At 44.0% G+C, this 20,604-nt stretch overlaps 1 protein-coding gene across 1 annotated transcript in view; it reads left to right on the top strand.

The window, feature by feature from the left end:
* SSU72 (SSU72 homolog, RNA polymerase II CTD phosphatase) overlaps positions 1 to 20,604 on the top strand; it is a 55,964-nt gene that overhangs the window by 6,070 nt on the left and 29,290 nt on the right. The window contains exon 2 of the mRNA XM_006164114.2: positions 16,087 to 16,230. Coding sequence (XP_006164176.1) covers positions 16,087 to 16,230 — 144 coding nt within the window. The remainder of the gene's footprint in view (positions 1 to 16,086; positions 16,231 to 20,604) is intronic.

Raw genomic sequence — 20,604 nt, 5'->3', positions numbered from 1 at the left:
GAGAACGCGACAAGTCCCCCGCGGGGGGGGGGGCGGGGGAGATGGCCACGCCGCAATTCCTTTTCCTCCATTCTCCTCTCAGGATCTTGGGCACGCACATACAAGTGCCCAGCATGAGTTTTAAGCTACCGGGTCCGGGACGTGAACTGCGCGCGGTCCACTAAGTGGGAGTCCAGCGACATAGCCATTACGCTAACTGCTGGTTCCCGGAAGGTGAAAGGTTTTGACATTTTTCCCTTTCTCGGTTTTCCCTGATGGTCACGTGTGCTTGCCAAAGAGAGGTGGGAGGTGAGAAACCACTCTCCAGTGTGGATGACCATACTACAGTCCCCTTTTCCACTCCTCTCTTGAGACTTTGGGCACACATGCATATGTGCCTATTGGATTCTCAAGCTGCCAGTTTCATGACTTGAACTGCAAAGCTGGCCATGCTGGATCCAGCACCTTAACCTCTGCACCACCTACTGGCCCCTAGCGATGCAGATTTTGTTGGGTTGTTAGCTTTTAGAAGTTTTTCCTAACCTTTCCAATGTTGTATTTAAATAGGGTAATCTCTGATCAGTTGATTTGAGTTCTGTAAACATGAGGTCATCACATAGCTAGAAGTCAGGATGATCAGCAGTGAGTCTGAGTTTTTAAAAAAAAATTAAAATTTTTATTTATCTTTATTTTTAATTTTACCAGAGAGGGACAAAGCAAGAGAGAGAGGGAAAGTGAGAAAGCAAGCTACCAGGTCCAAGACTCAAACTATGGTAGGCCACATTGGAATCCAGCGTCCTTAAACACCGCGCCACCTGCTGGCCCCAATAGTGATTCTGATTTTACAATTAAGAAAGGTGACTTAGGCTTCTCAATACTTCCTTCTTTCAGAGGAAGCTCACTTTTTTTTTTTTTTTTTGAGAGGTTTTCTCTATAAGGGCGCATGTGCTCACCAGAAAGAGAGAGACAGAAAGCGAGAAATCACGCCCCCAGGGGGGATGGCCACGCCGCAATCCCTTGTCCTCCATCCATTCTCCTCTCGGGATCTTGGGCACACATGCACATGCTCCCGGCATGAGTTTTAAGCCACCGGGTCCGGGATTCGAACCGCATGGGAGTCCAGCCACGTAGCCATTATGCTAACTGCTGGTCCCGGGGTTTTGAGATTTGAATCCTGGTTGGCCATGTGGAAGGCCAGCACCTTAACCATGACACTGGTTGCCTAGTAGCCAAATAATTTTTTTTTAATGAATTAATTTTACTTATTTTTAAATTATTTTATTTTATTTATTTTTTTAGAGATGTTTGCTCTAGGGCACATGCAGTCATCTGAGAGACATAGAAGAACAGAGACAGAAAGTGAGAAATCACCTCCCAGGGGGATAGCTACGCCACAGCCCCTTCTTTCCCATTCTTCTCTCAGGATCTTGGGCACGCACGTATACATGTATGCACATGTGCTTGGCGTGAGTTTTAAGCTGCCAGGTCCGGGGTTCAAATCATGGTTGACTGAGTGGGAATCTGACAACGTGACCATTACACCATCTGCTGGTCCCAAATTGTTTTTGTTGTTGTTGTTTTGGGGGATTTTTTTTGGAGAGGTTTTTGCTATAGGGCACTAGTGTTCACCAGAAAGAGAGACAGAAAGCGAGAAATCACCCCCCAGGGGGATGGCCATGCTGCAATCCCTTCTCCTTCATTCTCCTCTCAGGATCTTGGGCATGCGCGCACATGTGCCCGGCATTAGTTTACGCCACCAGGTCCGGTACTCGAACCACAGTTGACTGCGGGGGAGTCCAGTGACATAGCCATTATGCCAACTGCTGGTCTCCCACATTGTTATTTTTAATTTGCTAGAGAGTACGTGTACACACCAGAGAGATGAGGTTGGGGTGAGTGAGAAAGTAAGCCTCAAGTCAGAGACTTGAACTGCAGTAAGTCATGTGAGAGTCCAGCGCCTTAACCACCATGCCACCTGCTGGCATCAACCAAATTTATAACAGTTTGATTAAGGGGGCTATCTGGTGGCATATCACTATAGTACAGGACTCCCACATGGCTGACCACGTTGAAGTCCTGGACCTGGCCGTTTTGGAAGTCGTGTGGGGGGCTGGCAGGTGGCATGGTGGTTAAGGGCGCTGGACTCCCACGTGGTTGGCCACGATTCAAGTCTCAGACCTGGTGGCTTGCTTTCCCTCTCTCTTTCTCTCTCTCACTGTGTCCCTCTCTGGTCAAATTAAAACAAACAAGTAAACATTAAATAAAAATAATTCTTTAAAAATAATTAGTTTAGGGAAAAAAAGAAAGTCATGCTGGGCTCATGTGCATGTATTGTGGCATTGTGACATGGCACCCCCCCCCCCGGGGGGGGGGGGGTTTTTTTTTTTTTTTCTTTCTGGGGGGATTTCTTGTTTTCTGTCTCTCTGGTGAGCACCCCATAGCAAGTCTCTCAACAAATTTTTTTAAGTACAGAATATAGGAAAAAATGCTATAACCTTATGCGATGTTAACTTGGATTTTTTCTTAATAGTCATTTTTAATGCAATTATTTTACTTTTAGCCATTAAGATAATGAGAGTTGCAGTTTTAACAAACATTTAGACACATGCAGAAATGTTGTTCTGTGAGTTGTCATTTGCACAGTGATGAAAGCAATTTGCATGCAAATACACTAGCTGCCTCTTGTTACTGAAACTGCTGGTCAGTATCTGGTTAAAGGAAGCCCCATGAGTTTATCAGAATTCACTAGAAAAGATCGGAGAAATTGCATGGCTCCTAGTTCTCTTCACATCTTCAACCAATTAACATCCATTGTATTCTATTTCCTCTTCTCCCATTTTCTACCCCTTAAAAGAATAAACTGGTAACAGCTGTCTCCATCAGAGAAATCGGGCCCACTCCATCCTTGCTTTTCTATACTCGTATGTCTTTATTTTTATGTTTATTTCTAATCCAAGGCCCCCCACCCAGAAAAAAGAAAAAAAAACAGTGAGTTCTGCCAACGAGTCCCAGCAGGATAATAGTTGAGTTTTCCAGAATTTAACATTTTCTATGATACTTCTTTTTTTTTCTTTAGTAATTGCCCGAGGTCGTGTGTATTCCCAGAAAGTCAGGGAGAAAAAAGCATGCTGTAATTCCTTTTCTTCTGTCTTTACATCCTGAGGGGACCCTGGGCTTGCATACACACATTCCAGCATATTTATCGAGCCACTGGAGCTGGGATTCAAACCTCAATTGGCCATGTGGGATCAGGCTATCCCAACTATTAGGTCATGGTCTGGCCCCTGTGATTGCTGTTTTTATTTATTTATTAAATAAATTTGATTTAACTTTTTTATTTAAATTTGCTCAGAGAGGAACAGAGCAAAAGAGAGCACGCAAGAGGGAAAGAAAGTGAGACAGCAAGTCACAGGCCTGGGACTTGAACTACAGTCAGCTTTGTGAGAGTCCAACACCCTTAACCACCATGCCATCTGCTGACCCTGCTGTTTGTTTTGAAATTGCTGTAGGGTGAGTCCGTTTGCTGGAAAGACAGACACTGACAGTAAAAAAGCACCTCTGGGGGGAATGACCATGTCACAATCCCTTCTCCAGTCTCTTCTCGGGATTTTGGGCATGCATGCACACAAGCACAGGGTCCTAGATGCAGCCACATTGTTGGCCATGTGGGATCCAGCTGCCTTTACCACCACACCACCCACCTGGCCCATAATTGCTGCTTTTTTTTTTTTTTTTGGAGAGATTTTCACTGTAGGGCGCGTGCGCTCGCCAGACAGAGAGAGACATAGAGACAGAAAGCGAGAAATCACCCCCCAGGGGAGATGGTCACGCCGCAATCCCTTCTCCTCCATTCTCCTCTCAGGATCTTGGGCACGCACGCACACACGCCCGGCGTGAGTTTTAAGCCTCCGGGACACGAACCGCGGTTGACTACGTGGGAGTCCAGCAACATAGCCATTACGCTAACTGCTGGTTCCCATTGCTGCTTTTTGATAGGTTAAAAGATTTTTCCCGTAAATTTGCCTGTGGCTTTTATTTTTAGGCAGTCTTGTCATGTGGTTATCTTTTTTCTTTTTTTTTTTTTTTGAGAGGTTTTCGTTATAGGGCCTGTGCTCTGGCCAGACAGAGAGAGACAGAGATAGAAAGCAAGAAATCACCCCCCAGGGGGCTGGCCACGCCGCAATCCCTTCTCCTCCATTCTCCTCTCGGGATCTTGGGCACGCACGCACATGCGCCCGGCATGAGTTTTAAGCCACCGGGTCTGGGACGCGAACCGTGGTCAACTACATGGGAGTCCAGCGACATAGCCATTACTGGTCCCTCGTGTGGTTATCTTGATTCAACCTCCCAGGCAGCAGCATCCGTCACATACTATGTTGGATGAACCTGTGATAAATTTTTTTTTTTGGAGAGGTTTTTGCTATAGAGTGCATGCGCTCGCCAGACAGAGACAGAGAAACAGAAAGCGAGAAATCACCACCGAGGGGATGGCCACACTGCAATCTCTTCTCCTTCATTTTCCTCTCAGGATCTTGGACATGCACGCACATGTGCCCAGCGTGAGTTTTAAGCCACTGGGTACAGGATTTGAACCACGGTTGACTACATGGGACTCCAGTGACATAGCTATTACACTAATTGCTGGGTGTGTGTGTATGTATTTTTTTTTTAAGGAGAGATTTTTGCTATAGGGCACATATGCTTGCCAGAGAGACAGAAAGCTAGAAATAACACCCCCCCCCTCCCCAGGGGAGATGGCCATGCTTCAGTCCCTTCACTATTCTCTTCTCAGGATCCTGGGCACACATACACATGCGCTCAGTGTGAGTTTCTTTTTTCTTTTTTCAATATTTTTTAAAGAATTATTTTATTTAATTTTATTTGTTTGTTTTTTAACTTGACCATTTTTTTTTGTGAGCAAGTGAGTGAGAGCGAGAGAGAAAGTAAGACAGCAAGCCACCAAGTCTGGGACTCAAACCATGGTCAGCCATGTGTGAGTCCAGTGCCCTTAACCACCATGCCACCTGCCAGCCCTTCAGTGTGAGTTTTAAGTCACCAGGTCCAGGACTTGAACCAGGGTTGACTATGTGGGTATCTAGTAATGTAACCTTTCACACCATCTGCTGGTCCCAACTTTTTATATTTGTAAAGATGTTTGTTTGCTAAATCAAACAAATATTTATCTGGAAGATTAGTTTATAAAATAGTTGGCCCTTCAGATATAAAGCCTCAGGGTTGTCAGGAGTATTTTTATAGTTTTCACTGCTTTTATGTAAGAAACAAATTGTCACAGCACAAGATGGGCTGTTATGTCAGTTTCATCAGCTTAGCAGAAGCAGTGCTTCTGTTGCTAATTAGCCTTTTTGCCACTGTGTGAACATTTTGCTGAGGCAAAAACAAACCACAGTTCATTTTATTTTTAAATATTCTTGCTTAAAAGTAGCATTTCAGAAAGCTGGGGTATTGCTCGGTGATGTTCTATGGCTATGACTGGGCAAATAAATTATTTAATTATGGCTGAACTATCTTACAGCAGTGACCCCAAATTAAAAAAAAATAGACTAATTTATACAAATTTTATTTATTTTTCTGCAGTTTTTTCCCTTAAAGTGTATATGTTTGCCAGAGAGAGAAATAGACAGACAGTGGGAAATCATCCCCCATGAGGATGGCCACGCTGCAAATCTCATCTCCATTCTTCTCTCAGGATCCTAGGTACACTTGGCACCCAGCGCGAGTTTTAGGCCACTGGGTCTGGGACTCAAACCATGGTTGGCCATGTGGGAGTCCAGCAACATAACCACTATGCTATCTGCTGACCCCAATATATTTATTTTTTAAAAAGAATCATGGACTGTTTAAGTGAATCTTCTGAAATTTTTTTTTTTTACTCGTGACAGAGTGGGTTGTACGTGTGAGAGATAGAGAAGCACCCTCCACATGATCTGTTCACACTGATCCCTGTTCTTGCCTCTTGGATCATGGGCATTCCTCTGTGCTGGGTGTCTCTCAGGCTGGACATGCTGGGGATTGTAACTGATGTGCTGTGGTAAGTCTTTTTTGAGAGAGATTTTTGCCTTAGGGCATGTGCACTTGCCAGAGAGGCAGAGACAGAAAGTGAGAAATCACCCCCCTCTCCAGGGGAGTATATGGCCATGCCTCAGTCCCTTTTCCTCTATTCTCCTCTTGGGATCTTGTGCACGCACACACATGCCCCCAGCATGAGTTTCAAGCCACTGGTCTGGGACTTGAACTATGGTCAATTATGTGTGAGTTCAGCGATGTAACAATTACACCATCTGCTGGTCCCTTTTTTTTTTTTTCATAGAAGATGTGTGCTTACTGGAGAGAGAGAGAGAGAGAGAGAGGGAAAGTGAGAAATCACCTTCCCCCAGGTGGCCATGCTTCAATTCCTCCTCCATTCTCCTCCTGAATCTTAGGCATACACACCTGTCCAGTGTGATTTTCAAGCCATTAGGTCAGGACTCAAACCATAGTTCACCATATAGAAAGAAGTCTAGTACCTTAACCACCACATTGTCTGCTGGCCCCAAATATTTTTTCTTTTAATAATTATTTTATTTAACTTTATTCATTTGTTTATTTATTTTAATTTGACCAGAGAAGGACAGAGTGAGAGAGGGAGAGGGGGAGAGAGAGAGAGAGAGAGAGCGAGCGAGAGCGAGCAAGTTACCAGGTCCTGGACTCGAACCATGACTGGCCATGTGGGAGTCCAGCACCTTTAACCACCCATGCCATCTGTTGGTCCCACAAATCTTTTATACATTTGTGTTGGAAGGCTTTGCGTGTATTTTCCATAGAGCACGTGTGCTTGACAGAGAAAGTGAGAAATCACTCCTCATGGAATGGCCACACTGCAGTCCCTTCTCCACCATTCTCCTCTTGAGATTTTTGGGCATGCATAAACATGTGCCCTAAGTGATTTTTTTTTTTTTTTTAAATTATTTTTCAGTTTTGCCCAGAGAGAGCAAGCTGCTGGATCCGGAACTTGAAGCACAGTTGACCTTGTGGGAGTCCATTTCCTTTAACCACCATGCCATCTGCTGGACCCGCGCCTGGCGAGATTTTTTTTTTTTTTTGAAAGTTTTTTTTTTTTTTTTTTTTTCACTATAGGGCGCATGCGCTCGCCAGACAGAGAGAGACATAGAGACAGAAAGCGAGAAATCACCCCCCAGGGGGGATGGTCATGCCGCAATCCCTTCTCCTCCATTCTCCTCCCGGGATCGTGGGCACGCACGCACACGCGCCCGGCGTGAGTTTAAGCCACCGGGTCTGGGATGCGCACCGTGGTTGACTACGTGGGAGTCCAGCGACATAGCCATTATGCTAACTGCTGGTTCCGCCTGGCGAGATTTTTAAGCTATAAGGTCTGGGACTTGATCTGTGGCCAGCTGTTTGGGAATCAAGTGCCTTAACCACCATGCCACCTGCTTGTCCCGACTTTTTTGTTGCTGAAAACAGTTTTGGTGATCCCTTCTTGAATGGTCTCCTGAGGTAGCCAAAGGACTAAGTAAGAAAGAGGTCTTGGGACAGCAGGCGGTGTAGCATTACATCAGTGGACACCCACATGGCTGACTACAGTTCAAGTCCTAGACCTGGTGGCTTCAAACTCATGTCAGGCATGTGTGTGTGTACCTGAATGCATGTCCAGAATTGGAGGAGAAGGGAGTGGCTTGATCATCTCCCCTGGGAGATGACTTCTCGCTTTCTGTCTCTGGTGAGCGTGTGACTTATAGCAAAAATCTCTCCCCAGAAAGGAAAGAAAGATAGTGGTCTCTTGTGCTGGCTCTGTGGCCTGATGGCTAAGGCTGCTGGATTCTACATAGGCAACTATGTAGTTCCAAGTCCCATATCTGGGCGGCCTGATCAACATGCTGGGTGTGTGTATATGTGTACCCAAATTTTGAAAGGAGGGGGGAGGCTGGAGGAAGAGAGATTGTGGCATGTCCATTCCTCATGAGAGGTACTTTCTCCCTTTATCTTTTTCTCACACAAATGTGACCCTAGTAAAAAAAGAAAACAACAAGGACAGCAAAGGGACCAGCATGGGGCTAGCAGGGCGTAGTGGTTAAGGCCCTGGACTCACATGGTTGACTGTGGCTTGAGTCCTGGACCTAGCAGCTTGAGATTCAGGCTGGGCCGATGTGCATACTTGCCCAAAATCCTGAGCGGAGAATGGAGAAGAAGGGATTGCCATCCAATGTGGCAATGTGTGGCCATCCCTGCTGAAGGTAATTTCTTGCTTTCTGTTTCTCTGGCGAGTGCACGTGCCCTATAGCAAAAACCTCTCTTAAAAAAAGCCCATGTTGTTTTTTTGTTTTTGTTTTTGTTTTTGTTTTTGTTTTTTGTGGGGGGGAGATTTTGCTATAGGGTGTGTGCGCTCGCCAGAGAGAGACATAGAAACAGAAAGTGAGAAATCACCCACCAGGGAGGATGGTCACGCCGCAATCCATTCTCCTCTCGGGATCTTGGGCACGCACGCATACGGCATGACATAGCCATTACGCTAACTACTGGTTCCCAAAAAGCTCATGTTTTTAGAGAAAGAAAAAAGGGCCTAGCAGGTGGTGTGGTGGTTCAGGTGCTGGACTCCCCCACATAGCCGCTCATAGTTCAAATCCTGACATGGTGGCCTGAAAATCACGACAAATAAATAAATGTTTTTAAAAAAATAAATAAATAATGAAACAATGGTCTCAGTCAATGTTACTCTGACCCTAAGAAGCATTAACCTTCTTGCATACCCATTTTAATCTCTATTTGATTTTAAATTACTTCTGTTTTAAAACATCTGTACTACATGGGACCAGCAGATGGTGTAATGGTGGACACCCATGGTGTAATGGCTGGACACCCATGTTGGTGACCTTGGTTCAAATCCTGGACTGGCAGCTTAAAACTCAAGCCAGGTGCGTGTGTGCACGTGCCCAAAATCCTGAGAGGAGAATCGAGAAGGGTTTCTGGCATGGCCATCTCCCTTGGGGCGTAATTTCTAGCTTTCTTTCTCTCCGCTGAGCGCATGTTCCCTGTAGAAAAAAAAAAAAAAAGGAAAAAAACTCAAAAAATAAAACAAAATTACAGGGCTGGCAGGAGGCATGGTCTTAAGGTGCTAGACTCCCACATGGCTGACTGCAGTTCGAGTCCCGGACCTGATAGCTTGCTTTCTCACTTTCTCTTTGTCTGTCTCTCTCCGGGCAAATTTAAAAAGAAAAAAAAAAAGGAATTAATAAATAAATCTTATTCTTTTAAAAAGATTTATTTATTTATTCAGTCATTTTCATTTGACCAGAGAAAAACAGACACACAGAGAGAAGGAAAGTGAGAAAGCAAGCCACCATCCATGGTCAGTTCATGTCCAGCGCCTTAACCACCATGCCACCTGCCGGACCCATAAATAAATAACTTAAAAAAAAAAAAATCAGTGCTACCAATCACAGACAAAGATGTTTCGCCTTAGAGTCTATGGAGAATGAGCCAGGCTTGGAGTATAGGTCCAAGTGAATGGTTCCAGGTACATGCTAAGCAACTGTATTCTTGTGGCCGAAAGTAAGGATGTGTTTCTTCTGACATTGCAGACATCAGGCATTCAACTCTTCAAGGTCTGGTTCAGTAACCCTTCTCAGTAACTCCCTTCCCTTCTGCTCAGGCACTAAGCTTCAGCTACAAAGTGGTTTCCTTTAGGTGATTTGTGTGTGTGTGTGTCACACACCTTTATTAGAAATACATATTCATTCACTCCTTGGGAAAATAATCTCCTTTCCCACTGGCTTCGAGAGGCAGGTCCCTGTCTTGTTCAGCCCTTATCCCAGCACCCAGTGCCAGACTTGCACATGGCAGGTGTAGTGTCGTCATGGTTTAGATTTGTGGTCCAGCTCTGAGCAGAAGGGCTGGGACATGGGTGTCTCTGAATGAAACAAATAATGGAGTTAATGTATTTCTAGCACCAGTGAGGAGGGAGGGTGTGCCTGTAGCCCCAAGGAAGGTTTCAGTAATAAGTATCTTGTTTCCTCAACAATGTACATTTTTCACACTTTGTCAACTCTGAAGTTGTGATGCAGCTAAAATTAGCAGTGCAGTTTCAAGTGATTTCTTGAAGCAGGTGTGCATCTGAAATCAGTGAGCTGGGATCTTAGACTTTGCCTCAGTGTCTCAGTTTCTTTAGAATTGTCATCTACTTCACTGACCTACACCTGGCAGTTGTCAAGTAGATAGTAGTGTCTGTAAATGCTGCATGAGAGTTCCTTTCCCTTGGCTGTCCTGATAACTTTGATTTCAGTCTTGTTTACACCTTGGCAGGAAATGCTACTTTTACTGTACATTGTCTGAATTGGTGAGAAAATAGTTTCAATCTAGGGTGAAAAGGATATTTCACCTTCTCAGGTGGCAAGTATGTCCAGGGGTGTTGCATGTCCTGTATTTGAGCTAGTATCATTCTTGGTCATAGTCAGTAGTTAATCTTGCTACTTCCTAGTCTCATTTTTTACTGGAATCTGTAGTTAAAACTGAAACTTATAAATCTTATTTTTAGTGTCTTCAGGTTTAATTTTACAGTTCAGGTGTCTATGGACTTGGGCTTTATTTTAAGGTAAGGTCTTCACATGTCACATTCCTCTTGCCTCAGCCTTCTAGCTGGGATTAAGGGCATGTTCCACTGTACCTGGCTTTTAGGTAGGGCCAGGAATTGAACCTGGGCCTCCCATGTGATCTTAGTTTGTAGGACACAGCATTTTACCAGCATATGCTGCTGTAGCTGGGCTGGACCTGAGGGTGAATTTTTTTTTTATTTAAAAAGAAAAAAAAAAAGGAATTAATAAATAAATCTTATTCTTTTAAAAAGATTTATTTATTTATTCAGTCATTTTCATTTGACCAGAGAAAAACAGACACACAGAGAGAAGGAAAGTGAGAAAGCAAGCCACCATCCATGGTCAGTTCATGTCCAGCGCCTTAACCACCATGCCACCTGCCGGACCCATAAATAAATAACTTAAAAAAAAAAAAATCAGTGCTACCAATCACAGACAAAGATGTTTCGCCTTAGAGTCTATGGAGAATGAGCCAGGCTTGGAGTATAGGTCCAAGTGAATGGTTCCAGGTACATGCTAAGCAACTGTATTCTTGTGGCCGAAAGTAAGGATGTGTTTCTTCTGACATTGCAGACATCAGGCATTCAACTCTTCAAGGTCTGGTTCAGTAACCCTTCTCAGTAACTCCCTTCCCTTCTGCTCAGGCACTAAGCTTCAGCTACAAAGTGGTTTCCTTTAGGTGATTTGTGTGTGTGTGTGTCACACACCTTTATTAGAAATACATATTCATTCACTCCTTGGGAAAATAATCTCCTTTCCCACTGGCTTCGAGAGGCAGGTCCCTGTCTTGTTCAGCCCTTATCCCAGCACCCAGTGCCAGACTTGCACATGGCAGGTGTAGTGTCGTCATGGTTTAGATTTGTGGTCCAGCTCTGAGCAGAAGGGCTGGGACATGGGTGTCTCTGAATGAAACAAATAATGGAGTTAATGTATTTCTAGCACCAGTGAGGAGGGAGGGTGTGCCTGTAGCCCCAAGGAAGGTTTCAGTAATAAGTATCTTGTTTCCTCAACAATGTACATTTTTCACACTTTGTCAACTCTGAAGTTGTGATGCAGCTAAAATTAGCAGTGCAGTTTCAAGTGATTTCTTGGGTGTGCTGTGCATCTGAAATCAGTGAGCTGGGATCTTAGACTTTGCCTCAGTGTCTCAGTTTCTTTTGTCATCTACTCTACTTCACTGACCTACACCTGGCAGTTGTCAAGTAGATAGTAGTGTCTGTAAATGCTGCATGAGAGTTCCTTTCCCTTGGCTGTCCTGATAACTTTGATTTCAGTCTTGTTTACACCTTGGCAGGAAATGCTACTTTTACTGTACATTGTCTGAATTGGTGAGAAAATAGTTTCAATCTAGGGTGAAAAGGATATTTCACCTTCTCAGGTGGCAAGTATGTCCAGGGGTGTTGCATGTCCTGTATTTGAGCTAGTATCATTCTTGGTCATAGTCAGTAGTTAATCTTGCTACTTCCTAGTCTCATTTTTTACTGGAATCTGTAGTTAAAACTGAAACTTATAAATCTTATTTTTAGTGTCTTCAGGTTTAATTTTACAGTTCAGGTGTCTATGGACTTGGGCTTTATTTTAAGGTAAGGTCTTCACATGTCACATTCCTCTTGCCTCAGCCTTCTAGCTGGGATTAAGGGCATGTTCCACTGTACCTGGCTTTTAGGTAGGGCCAGGAATTGAACCTGGGCCTCCCATGTGATCTTAGTTTGTAGGACACAGCATTTTACCAGCATATGCTGCTGTAGCTGGGCTGGACGTGAGGGTGAATTTTTTTTTTTTTTTTTTTTTTAAATAGGGCACATGTACTTATGGAGAGACAGAAAGTGAGAAATCAGCCTGGTGGGGATGTCTAGGCAGCAGTCCCTTTTCGTCCTTTTTCCTCTTGGAATATTGGGCATGAGTTTTAAGCTGCTGAATTTGGGACTCAAACCACAGTCAACTATGTGGAAGTTCAGGGCCTTAACCACTGCACTACCTATGGCCCCACCCAGTGTGTTTTTCAAACTGTTGGGTCTGAGTGGGTCTGGCGCTGGAACTGTGTGGTCAGCCTTGTGGAATCCAGCTGTCTTAACCACCATGCCATGGGCTGGCCCTGAGCTCGGGGTTTTTGGGGACTTTTTGCATGCCCGAAACTCTGGGAGGAGACTAGAGGAAAAGGGGTTGTGATGTGCCCATCCGCCCTTGTGGAGTATTTTCTCACTTCCCTTTTCTGGCCAATAGTAATGTGTCTTGTAGGAAAAAGAGAGAGGGGAGGGAGGGAGGGGGGAGGGAGGGAAGGAGAGAAGAGCATATATTCTATACTTATTCTATGTTTTTTTTTTTAGGTTTTTGTCATAGGGTGTTATAGCTTGCCAGAGAGAGACGGAGGGGGAAAGTGAAACATCACCCCCCAGGAGATATGGCCATTCCATAGCCTCTTCTCCATTTCCCTCCTGGGATTTTAGGTGGGCATGTATGCAGTGCCCAGCGTGATTTTGAAGTTGCTAGGTCTGGGACTCAAACTGTGGTTGCCCATGTGGGAATCCGATGCCTGGATTTAAATAATGAATCTATGTTTGCCATCCTTCTTATCAGGACCTATAGGGACATAGGGGACCAACTCAGCTTTTATCAACCATAGAGAACTCAGGAGAGATGTTTCACTTAAACTGAGAACTGCTTTTTTGCAAGTTATAGTTTAATGTCTGGAATTAGAATGATGATCAGCGGTGTGAGATCTAGCTCCTATAACCACTAAGACATGGGCTGGCCCTCTGTAGACATTTTGAAGAGTTAAAAATTTTACTTCTATTGGCTGGATTTTAAAAAAAAAATACATGTTTGGTTCCAGCAGGTGATATGGAAGTTAAGGCACTGGGTTCCACATGGCTGACCGAGAGGTTCAAATCTCAGACCTGGCAACTTGAAAAACATGCTGGGCATATGTGCATTGCATATCCAAAACTCTGGGAGGAGACTGGAGAAGAAGGGATTGTGGCGTGGTCACCCTCCCTTGTGTGGTATTTTCTCACTTTCTCTCTGGCCAGCAATGTGCCTTGTAGCAAAAAAGAGAGAAAAGAACACATGTTCTACACCAGACTTATTTTCTTTGTATGTAACCTATTGTTATCTACTTAACAGTCTGGTCATCAATATTGACAGCCTTTTGTTCTTATACAGCTTTTTAAAATTTTGGGGTTGTGGGATGGGGTGGGCTTGTGGGAGGGAGAGAAGGGTTTCCTCAACAGGATCTGTTCGCATTGTTTTTTCCTTCCTGTTCTCCATCTTGTCAGGATCCTAGGTGTGTGTATGTGTGTTCCTAGCATGTATCTCAAGCCCTGAACTCTGGCCATCCATATAGGATCTTTTTTTTTAAGAGGTTTTTGCTATAGGGTGCGTGCGCTCGCCAGCCAGGCAGAGAGAGACAGAGAGACAGAAAGTGAGAAATCACCCCCCAGGGGGGATGGTCACGCCGCAATCCCTTCTCCGTTCTCCTCTCGGGATCTTGGGCACGCATGCACATGCGCCCTGCGTGAGTTTAAGCCACCGGGTCTGGGACTCGAACCGCGGTTGACTACGTGGGAGTCCAGCGACATAGCCATTACGCTAACTGCTGGTCCCCATATAGGATCTTGTTTCCTCTGTGCCATGCTTAATCTCTGCTATAGGGCCAGCCCAGCTTTTTGTTCGTCTTTTTGTGGATCTCGCTCTGTCTAGAATGTTCTGCCTCAACCTCTCAAGTACCTGGGATTATAGGTGTGTACCACTGAGCCTGGCGTTTTTTGGGGTAGCTTCATCATACTGAGAAAGTGTGTGAAGCAGTAAACTACTACTGCTGGATCTCATTTTACAACTTTGATGTCTGCATTTTGAGATCCCCTTTCTTTGTAGCATAAACTATAGCTTATAGAGGCTATACTTCATGCACATGTCCAGTTAGTTTAAACCCTCACATTTTTAGCACCTTTCCCTAAGCATATTAGGAAATGTATGTGGTTAGTTTCTTTATTTTTGTCTTGGTAGGTTACAAGAGAGCATCTGCAACTCTTGTAGCGTTTGTTCTCCACTCTCAGCACCCTTGTGTACAGGACATAGTGCTCAGACATACCTTTGTAAGGGTAGATTCCATTTTGATTGATTTCACCTGGCTTTAGTGTAACTTGATGCAGAATTTTTCTTTTATTGCCAGAGGGCATGTGCGCTAGCCAGAGAAAGAAATCAACCTCAATGTAGTCATACCACACTCCGTTTTCCTCCGTTTCTCCATCCCATCAGGATTTGGGGCACATATGAACATGTGTCACATAATTTTTTTCTTTTTTTAAGGTTTTTGCCATATGGCATGTGCACTCACCAGAGATAGACAGTGAGAAGGAAATGAGAAATCGCCCTCTGGAGGGATGACCATGCTATTGTTCCTTCTCCATTCTTCTCCTGGAATTTTGGGCACATATTGTGTGCAAATGTGCCCGGCTTGAGTTTCAGTCTGCCAGGTCCAGGACACTTACTGCATGTGGGAATCTAGCATCTTAATGAGTACGCAACCTTCCGGGTCTCCTAGCATGTTTTTCAAGGTGTTTGGACTGAGATTTATTTTTTTAAAAAAATTATTTAACTTTATTTATTTATTCATTTTAATTTGACCAGAGAGACAGAGAAGAGAGAAGGCCATCAGGTTTGGGACTTGAACCATGGTTAGCCATGTGGGAGTCCAGCGCCCTTAACCACCACACCACCTGCTAGGCCCCTGGGCTGAGATTTGAACTGAGGTCAGCCACATGGGATTAGATTCCCTGTACACAGTGCTTAACCACTGCACAACAAGGCTGGCCTGCTACAGATTTAAAATTTTTAAAGAGACCAGCAGGTGGTGTGGTGATTAAGGCACTGGACACTCCCACAGGCCGACCAGGGTTCAAGTCCTGAATCTGGTGGCTTGCTTTCTCACTTCCTCTCTCTCTTCTTCCCTCTTCTCTCCCCCACTCCCAACCTCTGTCTCTCTCTTGGCAAATTAAAAAAAAAAAAAAAGAATAAATAAAAATAAAATAATTAATAAAAAAAATTTTTTTTTTTTTAATTTTTAAAGGTTTTTGCCATAGAGTGTGCCAGCTAGTGTATGGTGGCTAAGGTATCGGATTCCTATATGGTCAACTGCAGTTTGAATCTTGGACCCAGTGACCTGAAACCCATGCTGTGCACGGGTGCATGCATGCCCAAAATATTGAGAAGAGAATGGAGGACAAAAGATTGTAGTGTGGCCGTCCCCTGCAGGGTGATTTCTCACTTTCCCCTGTCTTCCTTCGGTGGTGCAAATGCTCTATGGCAAAAACCTAAGAGGGGAGAGTAACAGTAGGGTAAAATTCTGTAAAAACATGCTCTCTAATAACCAACAGATAAAATTATTTAGTGTATCAACAAAGTTACTCAGTTCACTTCCCATCTTGTGTCCCTGATTTTTGGAATTTTTTTATTTTATTTAATCCAACTATGATTCTTTCTCTCCTTTTGTATCTTTCAGCAAACGAGGATTCAGTGTCCGATCCTTTGGAACTGGGACTCATGTGAAGCTTCCAGGACCAGCACCCGACAAGCCAAATGTTTATGATTTCAAAACCACATATGATCAGATGTACAATGACCTTCTTAGGAAAGACAAAGAACTGTATCCCAGTTGGTTGCCCTTTAAAAAGCCCCAGTGTGGCCATCCCTGGCGGGTATAATCTGTGATGCTGCATCTATCTGACCTCCACTCTATAGGGAGGCAGTCAGTCTGTGAGGCTGGTGCTCAGGAGGTGTGGTATGCCAAGTCATGGTGCATGTGGTGCAAACACTCACTCCTTTTTATGTAAGCGTACTCAGTTTCTTTTCCTAGTGTTCATTGGACAGTCCAAGGGTTAGATTCTATGGCACTGAACATCTTTAGTCATGCAGACATGAAAGGGAAATCCATGTTGACATAGTCAGGCAAAAGGTTCTGACATTAATCCAAGAAGTATAGGTGAGCAAACCATAAACCACTAAGTTTCATTGCTTTTCACATTTCAGGGCTGCCCAGTTATTTCCTTTCAGGTAGGTGTATATGTGCTCTGATATAGTTGTAGCTGGGCTGCTTTATACACTTCTGTTTTTTAATTATCAGAATTCACGTGCACTCACCAGAGGGAGGGAAAAAGAGAAAACACCTTCCAATAGGGAGTGGCCATTTTTCTCCACTTCTCCACTTGGTCAACATTTTGGGCATGGCAACACATGCCCATCATGTTCCTCAAACCACCAGGATTTGATCTGTGTGGTCAGCCATGTGGGATCCAGCTCCCTTAATCACTAGGCTATTGGAATGGATCCTCATTACTGGTTTTTAGAGGTAAGATGAAGAGGGCCAAGTTTGCTGTCAAACAAAGCATGTTAGAAGCAACAGGTAATTGAGAGAACGTCCCTTCAAGAGGAGACCGAATCTGCGACTTAAGACTCGTGTAGAAAGGGAAGAAGACTATTTTTATTTTAAAGAGACAGAGACAGAGTGACAGTGTGAGAAATCATCTCCCAGGGGTGTTGGCCATGCCGCAATCCCTTCTCCATTCTCTTCTCAGGATTTTGGGCACACATGGACATGCACCTGGTGTGAGTTTTAAGCTACCTTGTCTGGGACTCGAACCACAGTCGACCATGTGGGAGTCTAGCCTTGTAATCATTACACCATTGTTGGTCCTAGAAAGAAGACTTTAAAATAGACTTTTATAGATGTGACACCAAGTTGTGTGATGGTTATGGTAATCAGTGCCCCAGGTTTTTGACTAGGGCATCTCATGATCCATCCTATGCTGGTTAAAATTTCTGGACCTTTTCTTCATTGTGCTTTGTAGTTCTCAGAATAGAATACAAATATATTCCAAGTGGAAGGAATATAAACATTAAATGGAAAACTATTTGCCTTATAATTTTTAATAGGCTAAAAATAACAGATTTATCAGGTGGCTGGGTTGGACTTCAAAGGTCATTCTAGCAAAATGTAAAACTGGATCTAGTTACTGTGCCTTTTACCCTTCCTACTCTCTTCTCCACCAGCTACAATTAAAACGTCGTCAGTGAGCTCATTGGGACTACGTGCAATTCCCATCAGTGCTATAGCCCTGCCTATGGCAGCTGTGGTGCAAATTGGGAGTATGTGTGTTGCTGTGGCACACATAATGCCTATAGCGCAGTGTTCTTGGGAGCCCTCCAGCCATGAGTTAATGCAAGTCCCTCAGGGATCTTTAAAGAACATATTCTGCCTCTCAGAATTCACAGAACTTGCCTTTGGAAAAGTCTCCGTAAGGGTTTCTGATGAGCTCTCAGCTGTGCAATGTCTGTCTCGATGTTGGGCTTAAGTCACTTGTGTTTTGTTCACACCCTTGGGCTCCTCTCTCTAAAATTCTCATTCGTGAGAGCTGCCTGTTCTCTATTTTCTTATTTTTGTACCTAACACTTGGAAATGTAACCATGAAGTCCTCTTTCTGAGCCCTGGGTAAAGGTATAGCCTCAACTCTTAGATTTAATTCTTTGGGTTAAACCACTGCTATGCCATTAGGCTTATCCTGAGATACCGCATGTAATTTGAAACATTCTTGGGTCAGTTGGTTTTTTATCAGTTAAGGTAGCTGCATCCCACATGACCAACTTCAGCGTTTGAGTTCTGGACATGGAGGCTTTGGAAATATGCTGGGGGGGTGCAGCAGATGGACTACTGGTTGGATCCCTGGGCTCCCACATAGTCTACTGAAGTTTGAGTAATGGACCCAGTGGCTTGCAGATCACACCAGGCATGTGCGTTTGCGTGCATGTGCACACACCCAATATCCCAGGAGGAAAATGGAAGAGAAAGGATTGTAGTGTGACCATTCCCCCTACAAGATGATTTCTCACTTTCTCTTTCACTGACTCTGCCCACGCCCTCTCTACTGAAGAGCACACACACCCTAAGGCAAAAACCTTTAAAAAAAACAAAAAAAGTTAAATAAATAAACATGCTGGGCACATATGTGCCTGCCTAAAATCCCAAGGGGAGAATGGACAAGACTGGTGTGGCCATCTGTCCTAGGGGTGATTTTCTCACTTTTTCTCTCCTTCCCTCCGTCCGTCCCACCAGTGAACACACATGCACCCTATAACAAAAACTAAAAAAGTATTCTTCAGGGACCACCAGTTGGCACAATGGCTATGTTGCTGGACTCCCATGGAGTCAACTGCGGTTTGAGTCCCAGACCTATTGGCTTAAACTCTCACTGGGCACGTGTGTGTGCCTGCCCAAGATCCTGAGAGGAGAATGGATGAGAAAGGATTGCGGTATGGCCATCCCCCCGGGGGGTGATTTCTCCCTTTCTGTCTCTCTGTCTCTGGTCAGCGCACGCCCTATACCAAAAAACTCTTTAAAAAAAAGTAATCTTCATTTAGCACCATGCTTTTATTTTATTTTATTTTATTTTTACTATTTATTTAATTCCATTTGTTGTAATTACTATTTTTTTTAATTCAACCAGATAGAGAGAGAGGAAAGTGAGAAAACAAGCCACCAGGAATGGGAATGGAACCGTGATTGGCCATGTGGGAATCCAGCACCTCCAATCACACCACCTGCTGGGCCCAGTACCATGCATTTTTTAAAAAAACTTGTACTGAACTAAAGAAGCAAGTAGGTAGTAGTGCATATGCTCAAGCTCTTCAAAATGTTTTCTAATTGTTTAATTTTTAAAGATGTATTATTTTTTAATTTACTGTAGGACATGTGTGCTCAATAGAGAGTGAGAAAGCAAGATGCCAGGTTTGGGGCTCAAACCACACTTGGCCATGTGAGAGTCCAGCACCTTAACCACCACGCTACCTTCTGGCCTCAGTTGAGCTCTTTTATATCAGAGCTTTGATCTTTCTGTGCAAGAGGTCCCAGGTTCAAGTACGAGATGAACTTGCATATTATTGTGAGAAATGTATTCACCTGTCTATTGTCAAAGAATAGACACAGAGAGACAAGCTTTGGGGAAGCGAGATGGTATTGTCCCCTTCCCTCTTGTGTGATGGAAAGGTGCAGGTTCAAGACAAACCTGCGAAAAAGGCCCTCCAAATGTCCTGAGGAGGGAGAAGAACCAGGAAGTAAGGAGCAAAAGGGCTAGTGACCAGCTACCATTGTGTTCTCAAGGGCAATCTGTTGTTTTGGGGTTTCTTTTGTTTAGGAACTTTCCGGGAATGTGTATTTTCTGGGGTTGTTACATCTGCAGACTTTAACTTTTCTTAAGCTGTGCTTAAAAATGAATCCCTTAAAACTATTTTTTACTCTTGTTTCTGGACATGGACAGTACTTAACTGTGTTTTACAGATACTGAGTCTAGCATCTGCAGTCAAATGTGGAGGGACATGGGGTAGTGGAGATGATGAGCATGTCCTAGGTTTTTTTTTTTTTTTTTAATTTGTCAGAGGGTGCTTGTGTTCACCAGAGAGAGTGAGGACTGTGGTGTAACCATGCACTCCAGTGGGGCATGGTCACACCAGAGCCCCTTATTTGTTTCTCCCTTCTTTCAGGATTTTGTGTATGCACAAGCATATTTTTCAAACTGCCAGCTCCAGGAATTGAACTGCATAGTCAATCATGTGGGATTTCATTCCTATAACCACTAGGCTATGGGACCAACTCTCCTAGGTAGTTCTAAAAGGAACTGACAGTAACATTTAAGAATTTGGAATCCCCATTTTTTTAAAAAAATAGATTTTGCAGAGGCCACTGGTCACTCCTTGAAGTGTCCATTATATGCAGAAGAAAATTATGTATGTAAGTGTGAGGTCTTGCTGCATTGTGGGTGAGGGCATGGGCAGCTGAGGGGGTGCTTGTGGCCCCTTTGGTGATTAGTGACAAGTCATTGCTAATATTTACCGCTAGAGGACCCTGCATAGGAAAGTCATCTCTTGTCCCTTAATGAAGCTCTGGGAAGACGGACACCCTTGTCCACTCATTTATTTGGGTGAGAGAAATGGGGCAAAATGACATGTTTGGTGCTTAGCCGATTTTTCC

This window comes from Tupaia chinensis, unplaced genomic scaffold (genome assembly GCF_000334495.1).
Source record: "Tupaia chinensis unplaced genomic scaffold, TupChi_1.0 Scaffold143584_1, whole genome shotgun sequence".
NCBI classification, from domain to species: Eukaryota; Metazoa; Chordata; class Mammalia; order Scandentia; family Tupaiidae; genus Tupaia; species Tupaia belangeri.
This window is presented reverse-complemented; position numbering and strand designations above follow the sequence as displayed.